The sequence below is a fragment of the Scyliorhinus canicula genome, chromosome 15 (assembly GCF_902713615.1).
Source record: "Scyliorhinus canicula chromosome 15, sScyCan1.1, whole genome shotgun sequence".
Taxonomy (NCBI): Eukaryota; Metazoa; Chordata; class Chondrichthyes; order Carcharhiniformes; family Scyliorhinidae; genus Scyliorhinus; species Scyliorhinus canicula.
The window spans coordinates 25,563,773-25,587,968 of record NC_052160.1 but is presented as its reverse complement, the minus strand read 5'-3'; the positions used below and the strand labels follow the sequence as shown (position 1 = coordinate 25,587,968).

At 44.3% G+C, this 24,196-nt stretch overlaps 1 protein-coding gene and 1 non-coding gene across 6 annotated transcripts in view; one reads left to right on the top strand and one right to left on the bottom strand.

Moving 5' to 3' along the window:
* Nucleotides 1-2,958: 2,958 nt before the first annotated feature.
* trnal-uag lies at nucleotides 2,959-3,040 on the bottom strand. Its single transcript has one exon. It is a non-coding gene; the product is annotated as a tRNA-Leu (tRNA).
* Nucleotides 3,041-3,095: 55 nt separating this feature from the next.
* eef2k (eukaryotic elongation factor 2 kinase) overlaps nucleotides 3,096-24,196 on the top strand; it is a 69,912-nt gene continuing 48,811 nt past the window's right edge. Inside the window, exons 1-4 of one of the 5 annotated variants that reach the window (XM_038819288.1) lie at nucleotides 3,096-3,215; nucleotides 7,526-7,678; nucleotides 19,821-20,094; nucleotides 22,769-22,816. In XM_038819288.1, the coding sequence (XP_038675216.1) occupies nucleotides 19,876-20,094; nucleotides 22,769-22,816 (267 nt within the window). In that variant the 5' untranslated portion in view covers nucleotides 3,096-3,215; nucleotides 7,526-7,678; nucleotides 19,821-19,875. Of the gene's footprint in view, nucleotides 3,216-7,525; nucleotides 7,679-12,561; nucleotides 12,732-12,944; nucleotides 13,099-19,820; nucleotides 20,095-22,768; nucleotides 22,817-24,196 lie in introns of those variants that run through there. The other 4 variants (XM_038819293.1, XM_038819289.1, XM_038819291.1 and 1 more) reach the window with 4 other exon arrangements.

Genomic DNA, 24,196 nt, shown 5'->3' with positions numbered 1-24,196 from the left:
GACAATAGAACTCCAATCAAGCAACCGGTACAGCCACAGACTGATCAGCACCACTGCCCTTGCTCAGAAAGCCTAACTGCCAAGGTCAATGACTGCTAAGGACCCGCCCAGCTACCAAGGCACCGGGCCCTTTATTGGCTGAAATCGAAGACAGCGATCAGAACCCTGTCAAACTATTGGGTCCAAGGTTAAGGACCGCCAAAGAGCGCGAAATCCCAGGGGGATAAAAGAGAGCACAGCCATATGTTCCGTCTGTTTTGGATCTGGCCTGTGCCAACCCAATTGCAGCAGGAACAGCCAGCCAAGTTCAAGACCAACGATCGCTACCTGACGGATGAGCCCAGCAGAGACAGAGCCACTTTCTTCGAACCAGCAAAGTGAAATCCAGATAAAGGCCTTATCCATTTGCGCAGTGCCGGTCGCCCTGAAGTTAAGTATAGGTTACTGTAGCTGATAGGTGTAGTACAACTCGTAGTAGATATTGTGTTTGCATGTTGAGATAACTCTTGTGTATGTAAATAAACCGTCTTTTGAACTAACTAACTGGTTGTGTGGTCATTTGATCGATATAAGGGAAAGGCTTGTGGTTCACCGAGATAAAGAAATAGAGCACCAGAAGGTTGTCCAGTACCCAGCAAGTGTGGGGCAAGACCAGAACATGTGGGCATGGATGGGCAGACCTCCTTGGCACCGTTCACATCTGTCCTCCACCTCTAGAAAGAACCTGCTCATTTGGGTTCTGGTCAAGTGGGTTCTATGTACCACTTTTAGTTGCGTTAGGCTGAGTCTTGTGCATGTGGCGGTGGATTTGACCCTGTGCAGTGCTTCGCTCCAGAGTCCCCACCCTATCTCAAACCCCAAGTCCTCCTCCTACTTCTCCCTTGTCGCGTCCAGTTTGGCGTCGGCACTCTCTTTGAAATGAAATGAAAATTGCTTATTGTCACAAGTAGGCTTCAAATGAAGTTACTGTGAAAAGCCCCCAGTCGCCACATTCCGGCGCCTGTTCGGAGTCGTCCGTACATGTCGCTACAGTCCCCAATGCCTAAAATGTCTGCGTCTAGTAGTTCTTCTAGTAGTGACTGTCGCGGAAGCCGTGGGTATGTCTTTGTTTCTTTCCGTATGAAGTTTTAGAGCTGCAGGTACCTGAATTTATTGCCCCCTATTAGTTGAAATCTTTCCGTTGGTTTGTCCACTGTTGTAACCCTACAGTGTCCCCCCCCCCAGTCCTGCCTCCACCTTTTAAAGGAGGCGTCTGTGAGCGCCGGTGCAAACCTGTGGTTGTTACAGATGGGGGCCTTATCGGACATTTTGGTTAGGCCAAAACACATCGCAGCTGGTTCCACGACTGGAGTGTTGCCACCACCACTGGGCTGGTTTAATGCTTCTTGGATGGGGATGGGAGTGCCGCAGTGGCTAGCACCCAGAGGGAAGTCCTCTTGCAGGTATCCTCCTCCGCAAGTACCTACTCAGCTTCTGGCTCCTTTATCCACCCCTTTATTCTTTCTGCTGTCGCTGCCCAGTGGTAGTACTGCAGGTTTGGGAGGGCTAGTTCCCCACCTCCCCTGGATTTTGTTTTCTGTAAAACCTTCTTTGAGATCCTTGCATTCCCCCCCCCCCCAACGAAAGCCAGAATTATTTTGTCCAGTTTATTGAAAAAGGCCTTGGGGGTATAGATCGGGATGGATCTAAGTAGGAAGAGCTCCCTGGGCAGCACATTCATTTTGATCGACTGCACTCTGCCGGGGAGAGTGGGAGTGTATTCCATCTCTTGCAGGGCCTGATAATAATCTTTCTGGGCAGCACGGTGGCGCAGTGGGTTAGAACTGCAGCATCACGGCACCGAGGTCCTAGGTTTAATCCCGGCTCTGGGTCACTGTCCGTGTGGAGTTTGCACATTCTCCCGGTGTTTGCGTGGGCTTCGCCCCCACAACTCAAAGATGTGCAGTGTAGGTGGATTGGCCACGCACTAAATTGCCCCTTCATTGGAAAAAAAAATGAATTGGGTACACTAAATTTATAAAAAACAAAACTAATCTTTCTTATTGTGACAAGTAGGGTTACATTAACACTGCAATTAAGTTACTGTGAAAATCCCATAGTCACCACACTTTCACCTGTTCGGGTACTCGGAGGGAGAAGTCAGAAATAATGTCCAATTCACCTGACAGCACCTGGAGACACCAGAAAACAGTGCACCTGGAGGAAACCCACGCAGACATGGGGAGAATATACAGACTCCACACAGACAGTGACCCAAGCGGGAATCGAACCTGGGACCCTGGTGCTGTGAAGCAACAGTGCTAACAGGTTAGTGCAAATATTTACAAGCAAGGACTGGGCACCATGGCTGTGAAGGGGGTATGGGAGGCTGAAGAAACTCAGCAAAAGCCCCAAAAGTTGTTGGGTTTGCTGGAGGGTGGCTGCCCGGGGCCGGGGGCAGTAGCAGGCAACAGCTCGGTGCCAAGTCCATGGACTTGGGGGCCTTCAAATGGGATATGGATAAAAGTGGAAGGGAAATAAATTACTGGGCTATGGGGAAAGGGTGGGAGTTTGGGACTCGATAAACCGCTCTTGCAGACAGCCTGCACAGGCTCAATGGGCTAAATGGCCTCTCTGTGCCAGAATCATTTCTGAGTACTGCTCAATTTTGTCGAAGCATTTTGTCTTGCAACTCATTAGGACAATAGCAAGAGAAGTGCAAGATGGAAAACTTTGACAAAATGTATTATTTGAGCAATACCCAAGTTCTGTCCTACCAAACAACTATTTGTAATCTATGCACTTGCATTCAGGTGTAAACTTTCCATCATTTCCATGCACTTGCATTCAAGTGTAAAATTGAAGATAACTGGCTGAGTAGGCAGTATAATTTTTAGCTCTTTACATACATATATAAAGACACCTTACGGTGAATTATTTCATTCTCTGAAGGGTAATTGTCCAAAAAAAAATCTTCCTTGGCAGCGGTGGGATTCGAACCCACGCCATCGAAATGACTGGAGCCTAAATCCAGCGCCTTAGACCACTCGGCCACGCTACCGCGGTGCGAAAGGCGCTTCCCGGCCGGTATTTCTCCGTGCCCGCGCAGCCGCACTGCTTCTCGCCTGGGCTCCTCAGCCTTCCTCATTCGCCGGCTCGGCGCAGGCGGCGGGGTTGTTGTTAGTCTGCGGCCCCGGGCCTGGGCCCGGCATTGGACCGTTGGCGCCTCACCCTGGGTAAGATGGTGCTGATGTTGGGCTGTCCGCTTCCTTTCGGCCCCTGGAAGGCGGTTCCAGAACATTCGGCGGGAATGAGCGGCTCGGGACCCGGCCAGGCAAAGGGGAAGCGAGGGGGACAGGATGGCAGCCTGAAAGGAGGGAGTGGGTGTGGGTTAAAGGTGCCATTAGGGTTGGCAGCAGGAGGTCGGTGCCTCTTGGTGGAGAATGAACTGATGGCAGTCAAAACCCACAAATAATTCAGGAAAAATACTCCGTACGCAACAGGGGCCAGATGTTCCTGATGGATTAGTTAATACATTTATGTGGCGCCCTTCACAACCCCAGGTCACCCCGACGTTTTACAACAGTGAGGTACTTTTGAAATGTCCTCACTGTTATCAGGTAGGAAAAATAGCAGCCAATTTGCACGCAGCAAACTCCCACAAGCAGTAACCTGGTAATTACCCTGTTGATTGAGGGAGGAATATTGGGCTGGATTCTCCGCCCCGCCACTTTTCTGCCTCGCCCCACCGGTGGGATTCTCCGTTACGCCGGCCGGTCAATGAGATTTCCCATTGTGGGGTAGCCCCACACTGTCGGGAAACCCCGGCCGTCGGCAAAACGGAGAACCCCGCCCATTGACCTTGTTCATCAGATAAGGACCCCCCCGCTATTCTTCAAAATAGTAAGAAGTTTTTCCCGTGTGTGCGTCGTTCTCCCTGTGTGTGCGTGGGTTTCCTCGGGTGCTCTGGTTTCCTCCCACAGTCCAAAGATGTGCCAGTCAGGTGGATTGGCCATGCTAAATTTCCCTTAGTGTCCAAAATTTCCCTTAGTGTTGGGTGGGGTTACTGGGTTATGGGGATAGGGGTGGGGGTGTAGGCATGGGTAGGGTGTTCTTTCCAAGAGCCGGTGCAGACTCGATGGGCCGAATGGCCTCCTTCTGCACTGCAAATTCTGTAAGTCTTACAACACCAATTAAAGTCCAACAGGTTTGTTTAGAATCACGAGTGTAGCTCCTTCATCAGGAGGCTCTCCTGGTTACTGTCTTACTGTGCCCACCCCAGTCCAATGCCAGCATCTCCACATCATGGATTCAAAATAGTGCCATGGGATATTTTGAGTTGACCTGAGTTTAATAGCTCATCTGACTTTTTTTGTATCCTAGCCCTGAAGGGATCTTGAATACACTACTCCTGGAGACAGGAGTGTTATGAACAGGGCCACTATAATATGGGCTAAATGTCCTTTCTTTTCCATAATTATAGTTATCTTCACCAGGACTGAGAAAAGAGACATTCCAAATAAGGTACCGTGCGTCAGAAACAAGGGACCATAGGCTAACACTGGTGAAAAGAAAATCCAAGAGTCAAGACAAATGTCAAGAAGAATTCACCCAAAGATTGACACTTGGAATGACCCTTCAGATAGGTTGAGAATCTTAAACTCATTCAATATTTGCGATCATATAAGAAGTGAGGCCCTGAGAATTATTGGGAAAGTATTTTCTCTTCTAATTACCAGTCCTTCTATTCTGATTGAGATAAAGAAGACCCTTTGGAATAATCAGAGAACTGCACAATGATACAGCACAGAAGGAGGTAAAGTGGTCATTGTGCCAGTGCTATCTCTCAGAAAGAGCTATACAATGAGTTGCTCTGCCTTGTTTTTCCATAGCCCAGCAAAGTTTTTCCTTCAAAGTATATATCCAGTTTCCTTTTGAAAGCTATTATTGAATCTGCTTCCACCACCCTTTCAGGCAGTACATTCTAGATATCAACAATTTGCTGTGTTTAAAAAAACATTTCTGCATGTTGCTTCTGATTCATTTGCCAATACCTTCAAATCTGTGTCCTTTGGTGATGGACTTATCTGCCAGTGGAAAGGGATTCACTTTATTTATTCAAAATTATTCATGCTTTTGAACAGCTCCATCAAATCTCATAACCTTAAATAAAAACAGAAAATGCTGGTCATACTCACCAGTCTGGCAGTATCTGTGGAGAGAGAAACAGAGTTAATGGTTTGTATTTGTGACCTATCATCAGAAATCTTTGAAACCTTTTTTTGCGAGAAGGACAATAACCTATTGTTGAAAGGCACTGTATATGCCAGATCTTTTCGAAACATGTATATATTTTAATTAACTTTAATGGTCACTTACTGTTCATTACTGGTGTTTGACAGCTTCAGCAAGTGTCAGGGGGTCATTTTACTGCTGCTTCCAAGTTCAAGAGGAATTTATGATCCACAGAATAGAATCAGTAGCTAAAACAATTTGAAGAAAATATTGATATTTGTTATCCTGGGCATGATAGCAAATGTCTATCGATATCAGGACAAGAATAAAAATGTGAAGAACGTAGGCAGCGGGGGTTCTCATTTGAGAATGGTGTGAAACAAAGAAACTTGCAAGTATATCTTGATTAAAAAGGACATATACTCTTTTTAAAAAAAACCTGTTCCTCCTAGTTTCATACTCCCTGCAGAGGTCTTGCGCAAAGTGTTTCCTTTAACTCATAGTCCACTCCAGTGTTGTTGTGGGGAAAGAGTGGATTCTTAAGTAACTGTTTACTCAGTGTTAATGATGCCTGCAGCAGACATTCATTCAGCAGCTATTGTTCCTTAATAGCTGAGTGTATGCTGTAAAATCAACAAATTTGATACAATGTCAGATGAGAAAATATTCAATATTGCATTTTTGTTTGTGCTATTGCCAGGACTAGAACTATCCTACTCATTGCTAAACGGGTAGGATAGCAATAATTCACATTTAGGATCTTGTGACTAAAGCATAACTTGCATTTATATGGCACCTTTAGCATAGTAAACCTCCCAAGACACTTTGCAGGATCATGAGTAGACACCCAGTCCTGTAAACAGGTATTAGGTACAGGTGACCAAAAGCTTGGGTCAAAGGGATAGGTTTTAAGTAGCATCTTAAAGGAGAAGAGGGGGACATTTAAGGAGGGAATTCCAGAGCTTAAAGCTGAGGCAGCTGAAGGCACGGCTGACCATAGGTCAATGAAAATCAGGGATTCAGTAGGCCAGAATTGAAGGGATATAGAGACGTCAAAGGATTTTACGGCTGGAGGCGGTTAAAGAAATAGCGACCATCTTGGTAATTGTAGTGTGAAACAGATGGCAACTGCTCTGCCTAAGACCGTACAAAACTACAGAGAGTTGTGATCACAGCCCAGTCCATTACGCAAACCCACCTCCCACCCATTGACTCTGGCTACACCTCCCGTTGCCTTGGGAAAGTGGGCAGCATAATCAAAGACCCCTTCCACCGGGGTTATTCTCTCTTCCAACATCTTCCATCGGGCATGAGATACAAAAGTCTTGAGAACACACACTAACAGATTCAAAAACAGCTTCTTCCCCACTGTTACCAAACTTCTGAATGACCCTCTTATGGACTGAACTGATCTCTCCACAAATCTTCTCTACTGAGTCGTACTGCACTCCTTATGTTTTACCAGATGTCTGTGTCTATTTACATACATTGTGCATCTATCGTATGTCCTATGTTTTTAAATGTATGGAATGATCTGTCTGGACTGTACGCAGAATAATACTTTTACTGTATCCAAATCCAAATGATACTTTCGGAGTGTTGATTTGTGACAGTGGTGAGGTCCAGAAATAGTTTTGTCCTCTCTGATCACAATAGGAGCGTGTTCCTTTGGCTGGGTTAATTCTTGTAGTCAAAAGGACTAAATATGGTTACAGAGCAGAGTGAGGAATGGTGTTGCATTTTATACTAACATATAGGAATTAAGAACCGGAGTCGGCTGCTCAGCCCCTTGAACCTGCTCCTCCGCCATTCATGATGATCTGATTGCAGCCTACCACCTACCCCCGATAACCTTTCAGCCCCTTGCTTATCGAGAATCTATCTAGCTCTGTATAAAAATATTCAAAGACTCTGCTTCCACAGTCTTTTGAGGAAGAGAGTTCCAAAGACTCACAACCCTCTGAGAAAATGTCTCATTATTGCTGTCCTAAATAGGCGACTCCTTATTTTTAAACAGTGACTAGACTCTCCCACAAGAGGAAAATTCCTCTCCACATCCACCTTGTCAAGACCCTCTAGGATCATGTATGATTCAATTTTGTGCATTGCAGCTGTTTGAAACTTGAGTTGTTAACACAATAATAGTTGAAGTAAACCTCCATCCAGAGAAATATAAACAGAAAATGCTGAAAATACTCAGCAGGGCAGGCAGCATCTGTGGTGAGAGAAACAGGATTAATGTTTCATGTTGATAACCTGAAGAATATTGGCTACACCATCTAACCAAGGATTTTGTGTTTTTTGTTTACAGTTCAGAAGCTTGTTTCCACTTAAGTAGCAAGGATCAATGATTTTTGGTGATGGCCACAGAGATGCTTCAGCTTCCCAATTTGCTCGTGTTGATGTCTGGCCATTGTGAGCTGCTTGTCGAAGGCTTCCTTGGATCTGTGCAGTCTCTGCTGCTGTGAGTTTGACTATGCTCTGTTCTAATAACCAGTGGAACTGGCTTGTGTGGAGCAAAATCTCTGGCCTAGACCAGTTGGGCCGAATGGCCTGTTTCTGTGATGTAATTCCACGCGTTAATTTGTCGCCAAAACCAAATTAATGCAGGTGCTGGAAATATGAGTGAAAATAGAAATTCTGGAAATACTCAGCAGGTCAGATGGCTTCTCTGGAGAGAGAAACAGAATTAATGTTTCAGTCTGATGAATGGTCACTGAGCTGAAACATTCATTCTGTTTCTTTCTGACCTGCTAGTATTTCCTGCGTTTTCTGTTTTCAATGCCTTTGATGAGTTTGGCTTGGCCACAGTTTGAAACTGGTATCATTTGAGAGTTGCATTTGCTGTTGGCCCTTTGGTTTAATTTTATTCACAAAGCAAGTCCCATTCAAGTCTTTATTTTTATTTTTTGGGGTGGCAGTTTAGCAACAACTAAAGCACACTTTTAAGCACATTAATGTTTGACATTTGAAACATATTCTCCAAGAGGCCACAGATTCTGGTCTGGTGTTATCTGAACATTGTGTGCAGCTGTGACATTTGAACTGCTTGCCTCGTGCTGTAGCTTTCGCCCTTATGCCGAGACCATTAAGAATAGTGAATGCAGCTAAATAAATAGACATTTCCAAACTCAAGTTCACTACATGAGTTAAGAGTTACATTCTAGAGATTGTACAAAGTATGGGGTTTTGGCTTTGAATGTGGCACCATTTAGCCTGACAAAGATGTTGCCTTGCGTATAATTTAGAATAGAAGACAGGAACAGATTTGCTGATTTTTCTTAAGTGAAGGGGTTATTCACACTAACAACAATTTGTTGTTACCTTACGGTAAGTAGTAAAACATTAGACTGCACTTATTAAAGGAGCATGATCAAACAAAATTTATCACCAAGCCACGCAAGCAGAAATTAAGACAGATTGATTAGTGAGGTAGGTTTCCAGGGAGTGGTAAAGGAAGAAAGAGCAATGGAGAGATTTAAGGAGGGGGTTACAGGGGTAAGAACTCAGTCAGTTGGTGGCACAGCTGCTAATGGTGGGGTGATGGAAATCGGGGATGCACAAGAGGCTTGGAATTGGAGCAATGCAGAGACTTCAAAGGCATGTAGGGCTAGCAGAGATGGGGATGAACAAGACTATAGAGGGATTTGAAAAACAGGATGAACATTTTAAGATTGAGGTTTTAATACATCAGGGTGTATTCCCAAAAATAGTGACATGATCAGTTTTTTATGCCTTACCTTTAGAAATGTATTTCTAAAGTCACACTGCTTGATAACTGAATATACAATACGGAGTACCACAGTCCTCTGTGGGTGAATTGCAGCAGACTGCCAGACATTAAAAAATATAGAAATGCTTAGGAACGCAGAATTTAGGAGCAGGATGAGGCCATTCAGCCCTTCGAGCCTGCTCCACCATTCTATAAGATCATGACTGATCTGGTTGTGATCTCAACTCCACTTTCCTGTCTTCCACCCATAATCCTTGACTCCCTTCAAAAATCTAACTCAGTCTTCAGTAAATTCAATGACCCAGCCTCTACTGCTTTCTGTTTAGGAGAATTCCACAGACCAATGAACCTCAGAAAATATTTCTCTTCATCTTTGTCTTAAAAGTGAGACCTATCATTGTCCCCCCTCTAGTTCTAGTCTCCTCCATAAGAGGAAACATCTCCCTGGTATCCAGCCTATTAAGCCCTCTCAGGATCATGTATGTTTCAATATGGCCATCTATCATTCTTCTAAACTTCAATGGGTATAGAACCAATCTGTCCAGCTTTTTTCATAAAATAAGCCCTTTATCCCAGGAATGAGTTGAATGAATCTTCACTGAACTGTTGCTAATGCTCACATAGAACATAACAGTGCAGTACAGGCCCTTCGGCAAAGGAGACCAAAACTGTACACAACACTGTAGAACCGTAGAAAGGTTACGGTGCAGAAAGTGGCCATTCAGCCCACCGTGGGTGTGCCAGCCGAAAAAGAGAAAAAAGAAATTAGCTGCTCATTTTAATTCCATTTTCCAGCACCTGGTCCGTAACCTTGCAGATGACAGCACTTCAAATGCCAATCAATCCATAGAATCCCTGCAGTACGAAGAGGCCAGTCGGCCCTTCGGGTCTGCACTGATCCTCCGAAAGAGCACTCTACCTTGGCCTACTCCCCCACCTAGCCCCGTGACCCCACATATTGACCATGGTCAATCCACCTAACCTGCATATCTTTGGACACTAAGGGGCAAGTTAGCATGACCAATCCACCTAACCATCTAGGTACCTTTTAAATGAATGGAGCTTTTATGCCTCATATACCAACTTAGGCAGTGAATTCCAGACTCCACCACCCTCTGGGTAAAAATGGTTTTCCTCATGTCCCCTCTAGTTCTTCTACCAAGCACCTTAAATCAATGCCCCCTGGTAATTGACCCCTCAATTATAGAAAACAATTCTTTACTGTCTACCCTGTCTAGACCTCATAATTTTGTCCTCTGAAGGAAAACACCCCAAATCTATCCAATCTCCACATAGCTGTGATTTTCAAGCCCTGGCAACATTCTTGTAAAACCTCTCTGCACTCTCTCCAGAACAATTATGACCAGAAATGTACACAAAACTCCAGCTGTGTTCTAACCAACATTTTATACAGTTCCAGTATTACATCCCTGCTTTTGTATTCAATACCTCATCCAATAAAGGAAAGCATTCCATAGACTTTCTTGATCACATTGTCCACTTGTCCTGCCACCTTCAAGGACATGTGATATGCACTGCCAAATTCTCACTTCCTTAGCCCTTCTCAATATCTTGCCATTTATTGAATATTCCTTAACTTTGTTTGCCCTCCGCAAATGTGTTACTTCACACTTTTACAGACTAAATTGCATTTGCCACTTCTTTTCCCACTCAATAAAACCATTGATGTAATTCTGGAGTCAACAGCTATCCTCTTCACTAACAACTACATGGTCAAATTTTGTGTGGTCAATGTTTTCACAACTTCAGATGCCCTTTACAGCCAATGCAGTAATCGTAGGAAAACAGGGCAGCTAACTTGTAGACAGCAAGATTCCAAAAGAGCAGCATACAATCTGGATTATCAGTTTTTATGATGTTGATTGGGAGATAAATTGGTCAAGATACTGGTCTCCCTGGAAATTGTGTGATAGTAAGAATCTGTGATGCACACCTGAGCGAGCAGTCAGAGCCTGGGTTCAATCCCCTCACCCAGAAGTTTGGGTACAACAATGTCAGGCAGCATGCTGGCACAGTGGTTATTAGCACTGCTGCCTCACAGCGCCAGGGACCCAGATTCAAATCTGGCCTTGGTTGGAGTTTGCACATTCTCCCCATGTTTGTGTTGGTTTCCTCAGTGCTCCGGATTCCTCCCACAGTCCAAAAATGTGCAGGTTAGGTGGGGTTATGGGATTACAGGAATAGGGAGCGGGATTCTCCCAGCCCCGTGCCGGGCCAGAGAATCCCCATGAACAGGCCACGCCCCCTGACGTCGGCACACGATTCTCCGCAGTCCGGCGCCATTGTGGTTGGCACGGTACCGGTCGCGGGCCGCTCTATGTGGCCGGCCTGTCGATTCTCTGGCCCCGATGTGCCGAGCGGCCGTAGGAAAAGAGCCGAGTCACGCCAGCGCCGTTCTACCCTGCTCTGGGCCGGCGGGACCTCGGTGTGTAAGGGTCAGGCGGCGGCCTGTGGGGGGGGGGGGGGGGGGGGGGAGCGTCTGACTCTGGGGGGGCCTCCGATGTGCCCTGGTCCATGATGGGGACCCATCGACCGGCGGGCCGGCCTCTATGGCTGGGGACCTCCTTTCCGACGCACTAGCCCCTGTAGCCCTGCGCCTTGTTGCGTTTTGGCCGGCGCATCCAAGGAGGCCACTGCGCATGTCCTCGTTGGCGCCGGCGCAACTGCCCATACGCAGATCCCCTGGCGCCTAGTTCGCGCCGGGATCTGCAGCTGGAGCGGCACTAACCGCTCCAGCGCTGTGCTGGAATTAGACGTGGGAGCGGCCCTTTCACGCCGTCGTGAAACGCGACGACTCTGCTGCTTTCAGAGGGCTGGTGCAGACTCGATGGGCCAAAAAGCCTCCTTCTGCATTGTTGGAATTCTATGGTTTATACTTCAAAAGTAAAATGGCGGTAAAATGATGTCCTGGGAGATTGTGAAAGGTGCTATCTAAATTCAAACATTTTAACAGTCTAGGAAGCCCTTCTGGCAGTGACAATAAAGCAGCTGGGAATAAAGCAGTTGTGATAATTCGCTTCAACTGTATTTTAAAGGTGACCATGATGTGGAGATGCCGGCGTTGGACTGGGGTGAGCACAGTAAGAAGTCTTACAACACCTGAGGAAGGAGCAGTGCTCCGAAAGCTCGTGTTTGAAACAAACCTGTTGGACTTTAACCTGGTGTTGTCAGACTTCTTACTGTATTTTAAAGGAGCCTTGGTTTGACGGAAATGCATTTTGTCAAGTCTTTGTTTGATGAGTTTAATGTAAACTATGATATAATTAGCATGGTCGTGTGAATGGGGGTGTTGAAAACTTTTCATGGCGAGCAAGTTCCATTAACTTGCTGCCAACAGTGTATGTGACTTGGGGCAGCAGTAATAGTACGCAATGCAGGATCTTCTGGCACAGGTTTTTAGATTTGAAGTGTTAACTCAACAGCATTGGAGGCAGTTTTGTTTTTGCTGTGTTATTGCCTCAGATTAATGTCCCTCCAATGTCAGGCACAGGTTGACTGTGGGAGGGTGTGAGCTGTTCTCGCTGGGGTGTGTACGTGCAGTGCTGTGTTGTGGAGCACACTTGCTGAAGCCAAGCCCTCGGTGGGCGGGTCAGTAGCCACGTGAGCGGGGAGGGGACATCTGGATGTCTTCCATGCTTCCTCCCCACCCCCAGTCAGCCTGCAAGCAGACCCTCCTTGACAGTAGGCGTTCAGGTATGTGGGATTTAATAAAATGCTCAGTCGTTTGCCTGCGCCGCATTTGCTTGTCAGATCGCAAGTCGTGGTAAGTGGTTGTCCTTTTCGAGTCTGCAGCCACGTTGACGGCCGCTTTTGTATCAATTTATTCTTTGCGGGTTTTTTTTGTCGATTGCAGCTGCCTTTGGGAGCTGTGTATTCAGCGAGGATATTACATGTACGCAATCCAGCGTGCAACGCGTAAACAGCTTTGGGTATTATCTCTGTTATGTCATGTAAAAGAACATGATATACAAACTCTCAGTTTCTTTGCACAGGCCGATATACCACTGATGCAAAATTTAATTTAAAAAATAGGAAGTAGTATGGAAATATTTCAAACGAGCAGCAATCTTTGACGGCGTTTAAATACTGCTGCCGATGTTAAAACCAGGGATGATACTTGTCACTTGTGTGTAAGTAAGAATGATATTACAAATACTTTTGCAATTTGTTTTTATGTTGCTATTCAATATTAGTTTCTAGTTATGCAGGGGTATTTAGTTTGCTAAAATGAAGTTGAGAGTAGCCTGGATTCAGCTCCTTTGGGACGGGAGTGTGGTTGTAAACAGGTTACCTCATTCCAATAGTCAGTATAAAACTAGAGGGTGTACACACAAAACTGGTAACCTCGCAGGGAGGGTGGCAAGTAGATCTCCCACCGCCCCAGCTCTGACAAAGAGTCAACCAGATTCGATAGGTTATTTATATTCTCTCTTCACAGATGCTGTCAGATCTGCTGAAATTGCCCAGCATTTTCTGTTTCTGTGCCAAAGAGAAGTCGTTATCTGGAATACAGTGTTTTTGATTAACTCCAGTGAGAAAGGAGTTGCTGACATTTTACTATTTCATCTATATTATTCAATTATGAAGAGAGTATTCAATACCTTTTTTTAAGAAAATATTTTATTGAGGCATTTTTTATTTTAACATTCTAAACAATAGAACGGTCCAGCACGTGAAAAAAACCCCATAATAACATACCTAACTTCCCCCCTGCCCTAACTCCTAGCTACTCATTTATTAGATTATCTGCCCTTCACTTCCATGCCTCCCCTCCCCTGCCTGCTGACAGTCAGTTTTCCTTAAAGAAGTCGATGAATGGCTGCCACCACTGAGCAAACCCCTGTATTGAACCCCTTAAGGCAAACTTAATCTTCTCTAGCCTAAGAAACCCTATCATGTCACTGACCCACACCCCCGACTTTGGAGGCTACGAGTTCCTCCATCCCAGTAAAATCTGTATCCGGGCCAACAGGGAGGCAAAGGCCAAAACTCCGACACTCCAAATATTGCCACCTCTGGACTCGGAGTCACCTTCCCTTCCAGTACCTTTGTCGTGACATCTGAGAATACCTGCCAACATCCCCTCAGCTTCGGACAAGCCCAAAACACCTCCTCCACCTGTCCTCCACCTCCTCAAAAAATCTACTCATCCAGGCCACAGTCAAATGAGCCCTGTGGACCACTTTGAACTGGATCAGGTTGAGCCTGGCACACGATGAGGGTGCATTTATTCTCCTCAGGGCCTTCTCCCATAGCCCGACTTCCATCTTCCCGATTGGGACCCCCACCCCCCCATCAGTTCCTTATATATTTCCGAAATCCTCCCCATCCCAACCCCTGTTCCAGACATCACCTTATCCTGTAGTCCCCTTGGATGGAGGCGAGGGAAGCCTGGAACTTGCCTCCAGCCAAAATGTGAGTATTCAAAACTAAAGGCAACTAAGTTGTTGTCTAGCTTCTGTCACACTGACCAATATTTTTGGAGAATTTTGAAGTTAATGTTGCAGGAACATCTGTTGATGAGTTGACCACAGGGCCTGAATGTATATATCCTCGTGTGCTGAGGGAAATCTGAAATAAAGTGTATTCCTGCAGCAACTTTAATTACCTCAAAGCCCTACAGTAGTTTGCAACCCTAACTGTGTAAGCTGCAGCAGCCAGCTTACATATAGCTAAATCCCACAAATGTCGATGATATAATTAACTAGATAATCTGTTTTTGTTAAAGGTGGTTGAGGGATAAATGGTGACCAAGCCATTGGGGGGGGGTCGGCACCTTTGTGTCGGTTTAGATTACATGCTCAATCACTGGAGTGGGGCTTGAACACAACTTCCTGACTGCAGTAAGAGTGCAATTGTTGAAGCATTCCTGATGCCCCCTCTTTTTGGAACAGCACCATGGAGACAATTTGTGAGGTACTGTACCCTCTAAGAGAATAGTTGGTTCCAATAATTTTCTAGACTATGGGAAATAGGCAAACATAGTGCCAATATTTGAGGTGGGACAGATATAATGCAGGAAACAATAGACCTTTTCGCTAACAGGTAAAATAATGAATTTTATTATCAGAACATGCAAATTGGCTTTACTTGACCAGAGGTTCTGGAGAACTGCTTCACAACATAAGTGATATTTCAGCTTCTGCTGGCCACATACTGTCCATACTGTGTTGGAGAGGTAGGCCTGAGCCTTTTTGTAACAAACCCTACACAAGCTCCAAATGTCAAGAACAAAAAATGCACTTTTAGTAAACTATATAATGTTTGTGTTTTGATGTAGTGCATCAGTAAAGCACGGAGAGTTGACTTTCAATTTCTGATTCATGGAGCTCCTAGTTACCTTGGACTGTCTACAGATGGGTCACAAAGTGCTAGGAGAGGATGTGATTTGACTTGGTTGTGATTCCCCACAAAGGCACTGCCTGTCTACTCTCTCACCGCCAGGCTTATGTGAAGAATGGGAAGATCGGTGATATACTAAACAGCACTAAATGCTTGTGAAACTACCCCAGTGAATGGCAGTGACTTCAGTAGGAGACTAATCTTAAAAAATAATTTATTTTAGCAGTGACTTTAGGGGACGAGGTAAGACAATTGTAATGGGGTTGGGTTGGGGGAGTAAGGTTTGCAAAGAGAGGTGAGAATAAAAAAGGGGGGTGTTAACGACTCTCTACTGGTTGTGAGTCATAACTAGGACTAAGGAAGATGGTTGTGGTTGATGGAGACCAATCAAGTGAACCGTGGGACATCACTGCAGGATTTGCTCAGATTAGTGTCCCAGGCCCAACCATCTTTAGCTGCTCCATCGATGCCATTTCCTCCATCGTAATGTCAGAAGTGGAGATGTTCACTGATTGCACAATGCTCAACACCATTTGCCACTCCTCAGCTACTGAATCAGTCTATACCTTGATGCAGCAAGAACTGGAAAACGTTCAGGCTTGGACTGATATGTGACAAGTAACATTTGCACCACACAAGTGCCTTACAATGATGAAGAAGGAAACTAACCATCTGAAAATGAAATGAAATGTGTAATAGATGTACTCAATACCATCCAGGTTAAAGCAGCCCCTCTAGCACCCCATCCACTACCGTAAACATTCACTTCCTCCAACAGTGGTGCACAGTAGCAGCAGTGTGTACTGTATACACATTGCACTCCAGCAACTTGTCACACCGCCTTCGACAGCACAGTAATTAGCTCTGTTGCGTCACACCGCCAGGGTCCCAGGTTCGATTCCCGGCTTGGGTCACTGTCTGTGCAGCGTCTGCATGTTCTCCCCATGTCTGCGTGGGTTTCCTCCGGGTGCTCCGGTTTCCTCCCACAAGTCCCGAAAGACATGCTGTTAGGTAGATTGGACATTCTGAATTCTCCCTCTGTGTACCAGAACAGGTGCCGGAGTGTGGCGACTTGGGGCTTTTCACAGTAACTTTGTTGCTGTGTTAACGTAAGCCTACTTGTGACAAAGATTATTATTAGGCAGCACCGTATAAACTCATGACCTCTACCATCTGGAAAAACAAGGGCAGCAGATGCATGGGAACATCAATACCTGCAAATTCCCCTCCAAGTCATACAGCATCCTGATATCGGAATGTATTGTTGTTTCTTTCGCTGGGTCAGAATCCTGGAACATGCTTCCTAACAGCACTGTGGATGAACCTGCACCACATGGACTGCAGCGGTTAAAGAAGGCAATGCACCACCACCGTCGCAAGGGCAATTAGGGATGGACAACAAATGTTGACCTAGGCGATGATACGCGCATCCCTTGACCAATTAAAAAAAATACATTCTTGTTGAAAGAACATTCTGTTGTTTTTTTGTTTTAGTACGGATATGTAAATGTGGAATATGCCCTCATTGCCGCTGACCATTTTGCTTTAGTGTAATTACTGCGCATGTAAACATTGTTGCTGACACTTTACTGCTCATGTACCGAGAACAAGGTTTGCAACAAAGCACTGAGCAGAGTTCTGGGAACTGCTTTGACAAGTACGTTTTATTTAATATTCATTGAAAATTTAGCATCTAGCTGTGCTATTAGTATGCTGTATAAAATACATTAGATTAATATATAATGGAATGGGCTGGATTCTCTGTTTGTTTGGGAGACTGTGTTCCCGCTGGAACTGAATAAAGTGCAATCCACGTTCCTGTTGGGGATGCTATTTGTTCCAAAATTCTGGACAGGCAAATGGGCCAGCACTCATTGGAAGCAATTCCCATCCCTGCAGGCGGTCTAGCCGCTGGGGCCGGAGTCCATGCTAAAGAGCCTGACAGGCTGGAGCTGCTTATAATAGCTCCGCTCACCATGCAAGATGGCTCAGAGAAGACCCTCCCCCGATATCGGGAGTTTGAAGTGGACCCACTGCCCGATGCCAAAGAGGAGAGGAGGGACACTCTCTTCCCCAGGTTGGGCTACAGACTCAAGCCCAGTTTCCTAAGGAGTGCCTGAGAGGAGGTGGAAGAGACAGTCAGTGCTGCAAACCTCATCAGGAGGTGACAGCTTATAATCTGAGGGGTGGGTGTCACTGGTGAGCCCTCTGTTCTGAGAGGGCCACTGTGCCAGGGAGGGTTCCAAAGGCCGCGATGCAGGTGTCCTTTGGTTGGGGTGAGCTCTGCTAATCCCCTGCGTCTTCTGAAGGGAGGCCGTGCTTCTGAGGAGTGCACTGAGGAGTGGCAGCGCCTGGTGGGCCAGTGATTGAACTTGGCCACGCCCATCCCTTTGATGATGATTCTGGAGAATGAGAGTTTTCAGAGGGGCGGCCAATGGACTCACATCACCAGAGGCTCTCTGAGCATTTACAAGACACAGTGAGCAGTCAGCAGTGTGAACAGCCAGGAGTCTGTAAGTAGCACCGAGGAGTGCTTGTAAATCACATAGTGCAGGAATGGTGTTCTGAGGCAGGCCATCCCGATCCTGAGGGGGGGGCACCTAGAGTCCACAGACTTAACACCAAGTTGTCGTCATCATGTCCACCACCACCCTCACCCACCTGGGCCCGGGCAGCCACTGCCCAGTAAACCCGACAAGCTTTGATAGTTTTTTTTAGCCTCTCACTACCCTCCTCTCACTTCCCCTCAACAGCCATGGTGCCCAGGCCCCGCTTGTAAATACTTGCACCAATTTGCACCTGCGTGACTTCCGCCTGACAGGACATCGCAGAGGGCCAGAGCATGCAGTTTCCAACCTGCTAATGAGATTTCAACCCATGTAATTGACGGTTTTTTTTTTATTAAATTTTTTTTATAAATTTAGATTACCCAATTATTTTTTACAATTAAGGGGCAATTTAGCATGGCCAATCCACCTACTCTGCACATTTTTGGGTTGTGGGGGCGAAACCCACGCAGACACGGGGAGAATGTGCAAACTCCACACGGACAGTGACCCAGAGCCGGGATCGAACCTGGGACCTCAGCGCCGTGAGGCAGCTGTGCTAACCACTAGGCCACCGTGCTGCCCGTAATTGACGGTTTTGCATGGGCTCACCGACGTGGTGTGTGAACTTCACTTAGCGCTGCCAGCAGGGGAACTGGAGCATGGCATCGGAATCAGTGCTGGGCACAAATCGCAATTCTTGCTGCCGGTGGCTGGAGCGGAGAGTTCCGCCCAATTATATCTAAAAATTGAAGATCAGTCTTGTTATTAACATGCCTTATTAACATGCTTTCCTTTGAAATTTGATTTTTGTTTGGCACACCATTTCTCAGGAACACATCGAGTGTTAAATGAGGGAGAGAAGGAATGTAAAGGTTTTGGGGTAGTGCAGTGAGCCTGATTAAATAGCTATCAAAGTCACAGCACTGAGGACCCGGGTTCGATCCCGTGTTTGCATAGGTCTCACCTCCACAACCCAAAGATGTGCAGAGTAGGTGAATTCGCCACACTAAATTGCCCCTTAATTGGGAAAAAAAGAATTGGCTTCTCTAAATTTAAAAAAAATAGCTATCAAAGAACCAGCACAGGTGGATGGGCCAAATGGTGCCCCCTTTGGTATGATTCTTTGGTCAAATGGTGTCCTCTTTTGTATGATTCTAAGAAATAAATTAATTTTAAATGTAAAGATTTTCATAAATGAGTGTCTTTTGTGTAGAATCTGATGTTTTGCGAATTATTTTGTTACCATGCTGTGGAAATATTACGGTGAAGCTCTGGAAATCACTTAGTTTGCAGTATTTGTGGAGCAGCTGGCTTACATTCTAAATACATACGTGTACTCAGTCTCACACGCAGTGCTTGTCAGTTTAATTTGGTTAGTCTTTTAACGTGCTTGGTAATACCACTGTCTGCTGATCATTCCCAGGACTAGTTGAAACATTGTGTCGAGGAAGTGGTCTCAGGAAACATCTTTAGAGTTTTCTTACAGCAGCTGCTGAGTGCTGCATTCTGTAATGCGATGCTCCAGAAATTGAATATGTGCTCTCTGCCTGGGACACTTCCATGTTGCAGCTCTTAATGTACTTTATCGATTTATAGCTCCACCTCTTTACTTCCTCAGTCACGTATGGAGGCTTGTGCCAGCTGTCACCCAACCTCACTGGTTTCATTTAACAATTTTTGATTATTCAGCAATCTGAACTGCCCTGCCCTTCTGGGAGGAGTAGAGAGCCGCATGCGAGGGAAGGTAAAAATAAAGGAATAAACAGATGAAGGAGAGTTTGTTACATTAACAGATGGATCTGGAATTAATTTAATGCAAACTTTAAACAAAATATACAAACATTCACAGAAACTTTAAGGAAAATTGTTGCACTTAACATTGTACTTTCTAGTTAAGTTTTGGTATGAAGCAAAATCGACTCGCAAACAAATGCTGAGACAAACTGTTTACTTTTTAACAGGTGAACCTTCTTTGCGAAACAAAGTCCTTGGACTGGGAATATTAACATTTTAAGCATGGCAGAGGACGAACTGATCTTTGCCATAGAAGGAGTTGGCGATGGAAATAGAGACTCGAGAGAGGAAAGTGATGATGATGATGAGCATTACCTTATTTGCTCCATTACGGATTATGATGACCTTAATAAACCAAATACGATCTGCAACCACAATTTTATGAAGAACAAATTTTGTGAAACCTCCAGCTCGCCAAGAAAGTCGTCTTTTAATGCTAAGGTATGGTCTGTTGATTCCTTATTTTGCTTTTTTTTTCTCTTCGCCCTTGACTGGTACATTGTACACACAATTACTAACAAACATTACTTGTTGGTATTAAACAGCACTTACTGCAATCAATGGGAGCCTTCTTTGAGCATTTGCAAAGGTTTATACCATGGTAAACAACCATGCTGTAACCTGCAAGGCTACATACCAGGTGCTGGAAAGTGGGATTAAAACAAGCTGCTAGTTTTTTCTCTTTCCTGGTTGGTACAGACCTGAAGGGCTGAATGGTCTCTTTGTACACCGTATTGTATTGATGGTTCTATGCTTTCATTTAAAGCAGTGTGTTTTAGTGACAAAGCATTTGCAAATTATTTCTCTAAAACCCAGCATTTATTGTATCCACCACACATGATGGTCACTTTGCCTCCTTACAATTACCGAGGTTAGAGAACGTGCATTTTATGAGCCTAATATCCAGGTTTAGATGTTTAGCCTGGCAGTAATTGGGGGAGACAGTGACATGGTGGTAATGTCACTGGACTAGTAGGAGGACTGTACCAGGCTAATGCTTTGGGGATTCGGGTTTAAATCCCACTGTGGTAGTTGGCGGAATTTAAATTCAGTAAAAATTTGGAATATAAAGCTAGTTTCAGTCATGATAATCATGGCAACCATTGTTGCAAAAACCCATCTTGTTCGCTAATATCCTTTTTAGGGAAGGAAATCTGCCATCCTCACCAAGACTGAGCAATTCCATCCCCACAGCAAAGCTGCTGACTCTTAACTGCCCTCTTAAAATGGCTTAGCAAACCAACCAGTTCAGCCAGTGATGCCCAAACTCAGATCAAGAACAAAAAAAATAGTTTTCTTGTTGGGATTAATGGGTTTAGTCATACTGTACCCTGAGTAAGAAATTGCACTGTGGGATATTAAATGAAATGGAAAAATGAAATAAAACATTTAAGAAACATTTGTACAAAATGCCATTGTTTTTTAAAAAGACCCCAACATATTTAAAGTAAATTAGTAAGTTAATAGCAAAGGAATTTCACTTTACAATGGAATGTTAGCTTTTGTTACTAATATCACGCAGTGGGATTTCAACATGTACGCCAGACCAATTTGTTTTGGACTTGAGGATTTGGCAATGGTGCGGGCAGGGGGTGAGAATGGGTGCTGTGTGAAAACCACAATATATGTTTTTAGACTTCTTTGTTTTTAGAAAGTAAGCAGTGGGAAGACCCATCTGCTGTTTTAAAATAAAATGCATGAGAATTTTGGATTGTTTCCCTCAAATTGAGCCGTAACTTCTGACCTCCGCCATATTAGGGAGTACCAGGAGGAGGGGAGCATGGGATTTCCCTACCCTCACGGAGTCTCCCTCCCCCGCTCTCCCAGCTAGTGCCGAAGAACGGGACGACGGCCTCGTTGCATCCGACAGAGTGGCATTTGATGCTGGATCTTGGGGATGCGCTGTACTGCCTGGATCTCTCCTGGCCTGAGTTGGAAAGTCAGCCGAGATAGCATTGAAAAATATTTGACTATGGCGCTGAGGACCCAGGTTCGATCCCGGCCCCCGGTCACTGTCTGTGTGGAGTTTGCACATTCTCCCTGTGTTTGCGTAGGTCTCACCCCCATAACCTAAAGATGTGCAGGGTAGGTGGATTGGCCACGCTAAATTTCCCCTTAATTGGAAAAGAATAATTGGGTACTCTAGATTATATAAGAAAAAAGAAAGATATTTGAGGTAATAAACTCGGAGTGGAGTGATAATCCGATTCTAAATGCCACTCCGAGCAGGTCCATTGTAAACAAAATGAATAAGGATCCATGTTGTCAAATGGGACTTGGTCTTATTTACACATTGAAATAACAGGTTATTTGTAAGAACTTTTTCAATATAATGCATATTTCCTTCAAAAAATTGTTTTCAGCTGTGGTTATTTTAGGGGTATTAGAACAAATCCTTTGTTCGTGCAATAATGCCGTTCCTTGGGCAGCCCCAATATCTGAATAATGCAATTTTTCTTGAACACTACCAGCACTAGATCTGCAGACACCTTAATCCCTGCAGCCGTGACACCTATTTTACATCTTGTACGTTTCTGCATTAGGGAAGTTTTATTGATGCACACGTCATGTTTATGTCAGTTGATTGTTGTCTTGGGGATTACGTGAGATTTCTTGTTATTTGTTGTGGTGAGATGTGAAAGACCAAGGTCTGTAAACAAAGAGGAGCCAGCGTTGAAACCACCCAACTTGCCAGAAATGTTTTAGAAGATTTTAATCCTAAAATATTAGAATGTTTTTTAATGCAGAAAACATCTATCAGTTGTTTTTACATTTATGTTTGTGTTTTTACATTTATATTTGTATTTCATTTTTTAATCACCATGAGCTCAGAAAAATAACTTGACAAAAATTATAGCATTTTGTCCAGTAATAGGTCTATTAATTTCTGCGGTGAAGGATCATTTGAAAATAAGAATCTTTTAATAGTATAGGATGGATGAACAAAAGATATGGATGGGGATGTTCTCTCATAATCAAAAACGTAATGAAATATTGAAACAAAACCAGAGATAGCACTGACTAGCGCTGCTTTTGTTTCAAGTAAGAATTGACTGTAATTGTTTTTTTAAAGTAAATTTTTGTATTTCTAAATTATCTTTCATGTATTCTTCAGAACCACCAGGCCCCTCCTAAGTTTGGCTCATTAACTGACAGAGGTCGGGTAGGTCTTATATCTGTAATCATTTTACTGCGTATTCTGCAGTTACACTGCCCTGCTCCAAACTGGTTTATCTTGTGGTGTACGTTTTCTTGCATGTCTTTGTAAATTTTCTTTAATTACTCATTTAATTCTGCTCTTCGTTCCCTCCGTGATTGAATGAAAGACACTTCCCATTCTTTTCCTGCAGCTCAACACAGTAAAGGACCCTTTACCTCTCTTGAGCCTTTCCTTCCTTTAACCCCAACATCTCTCTCCTTCAAGATTCTGTTTAAAACCTTCCTTTGTAACTAAGTTTTTGTTATCTGTTCTAATATCACCTTAGGTGGCTTGGTGAACATTTTATTTAATACTCTGCGAAGTTTTGCTTTGTATAAATACACATTATTATTTTCAAGATTAGAAATCCAAACTTGACATCACCTATCACTGGTTCCTGATTTCACATAGATTGTCAAATAAAAAATGATTGCCTCTTGGTCGTAGCAGCAACTGTTGGCAGCAGTTAAATACTTTCATAAACCCTGTTTGAAGCCAGTGTTTACAGTATGTATTTTGGGTGTGGTAGACAAGCAGGAACTCGAGTAGGACTGTATATTTTGTGAGTTTGTTCACACCACAAAGTACAGTTAAGAGATCACATGTAGGGGTTGAACGTTACAGTATTGCAGATAGTATGTTAGCGTGAAGGATGTGCTGTACTAGTTCATTTGAAATGGTGCCAATGGTACAGAGTACAATCGCTCCAGAACACAGTTGGAGCCAGCTGGGACTTCACTTTTAGTCTGCCTGTTTAAAAACAAAATGGATTGACATAACACTGCTGGAAGTGCACGATATCAACTGTCCTCAAAGTAAAATTAGAGATTTTTTTTAAAGAACACTGAAGTTCAGTAAATATGGAGGGGGAAATAAAAGCAAGAGAAAAAAATCTGGAATGTATGAACTCCATACCCCACCCCACTATTATGTACACTAAAATTAGAAAGCGCAAGATTGATTTCAGTAGCTTTTAAAAAAAAAAACCCTGAGGTAGCAGCACAGTGTAGTTCTTCGGCTGTTTAATCTCGTTATACATGGGGAGATATACAGTTTCCGTTAACCTTTTCAGTCATGTTTTTGGAGAGCTTAAAAAGGTGAAACGGGAGTTTATCTGAAATGTTACTACATCACAATGTTTTGCAGCAGGTAATTGAGGAGTCTGATGACCTGTTTCTACCTAGAAACAGTCCTGCATAATTATCCAGCTCCTGTGATGTCAAATTAATTATGTTTATATTGCCAAATGGGTTCTGCAAAGTCAGCAACAGTACGTGCAATGGAATCACACTCGTTACTTCACCATGTGGAAGCAGAGACTCCCCATAATTAGAGCGAGACCCA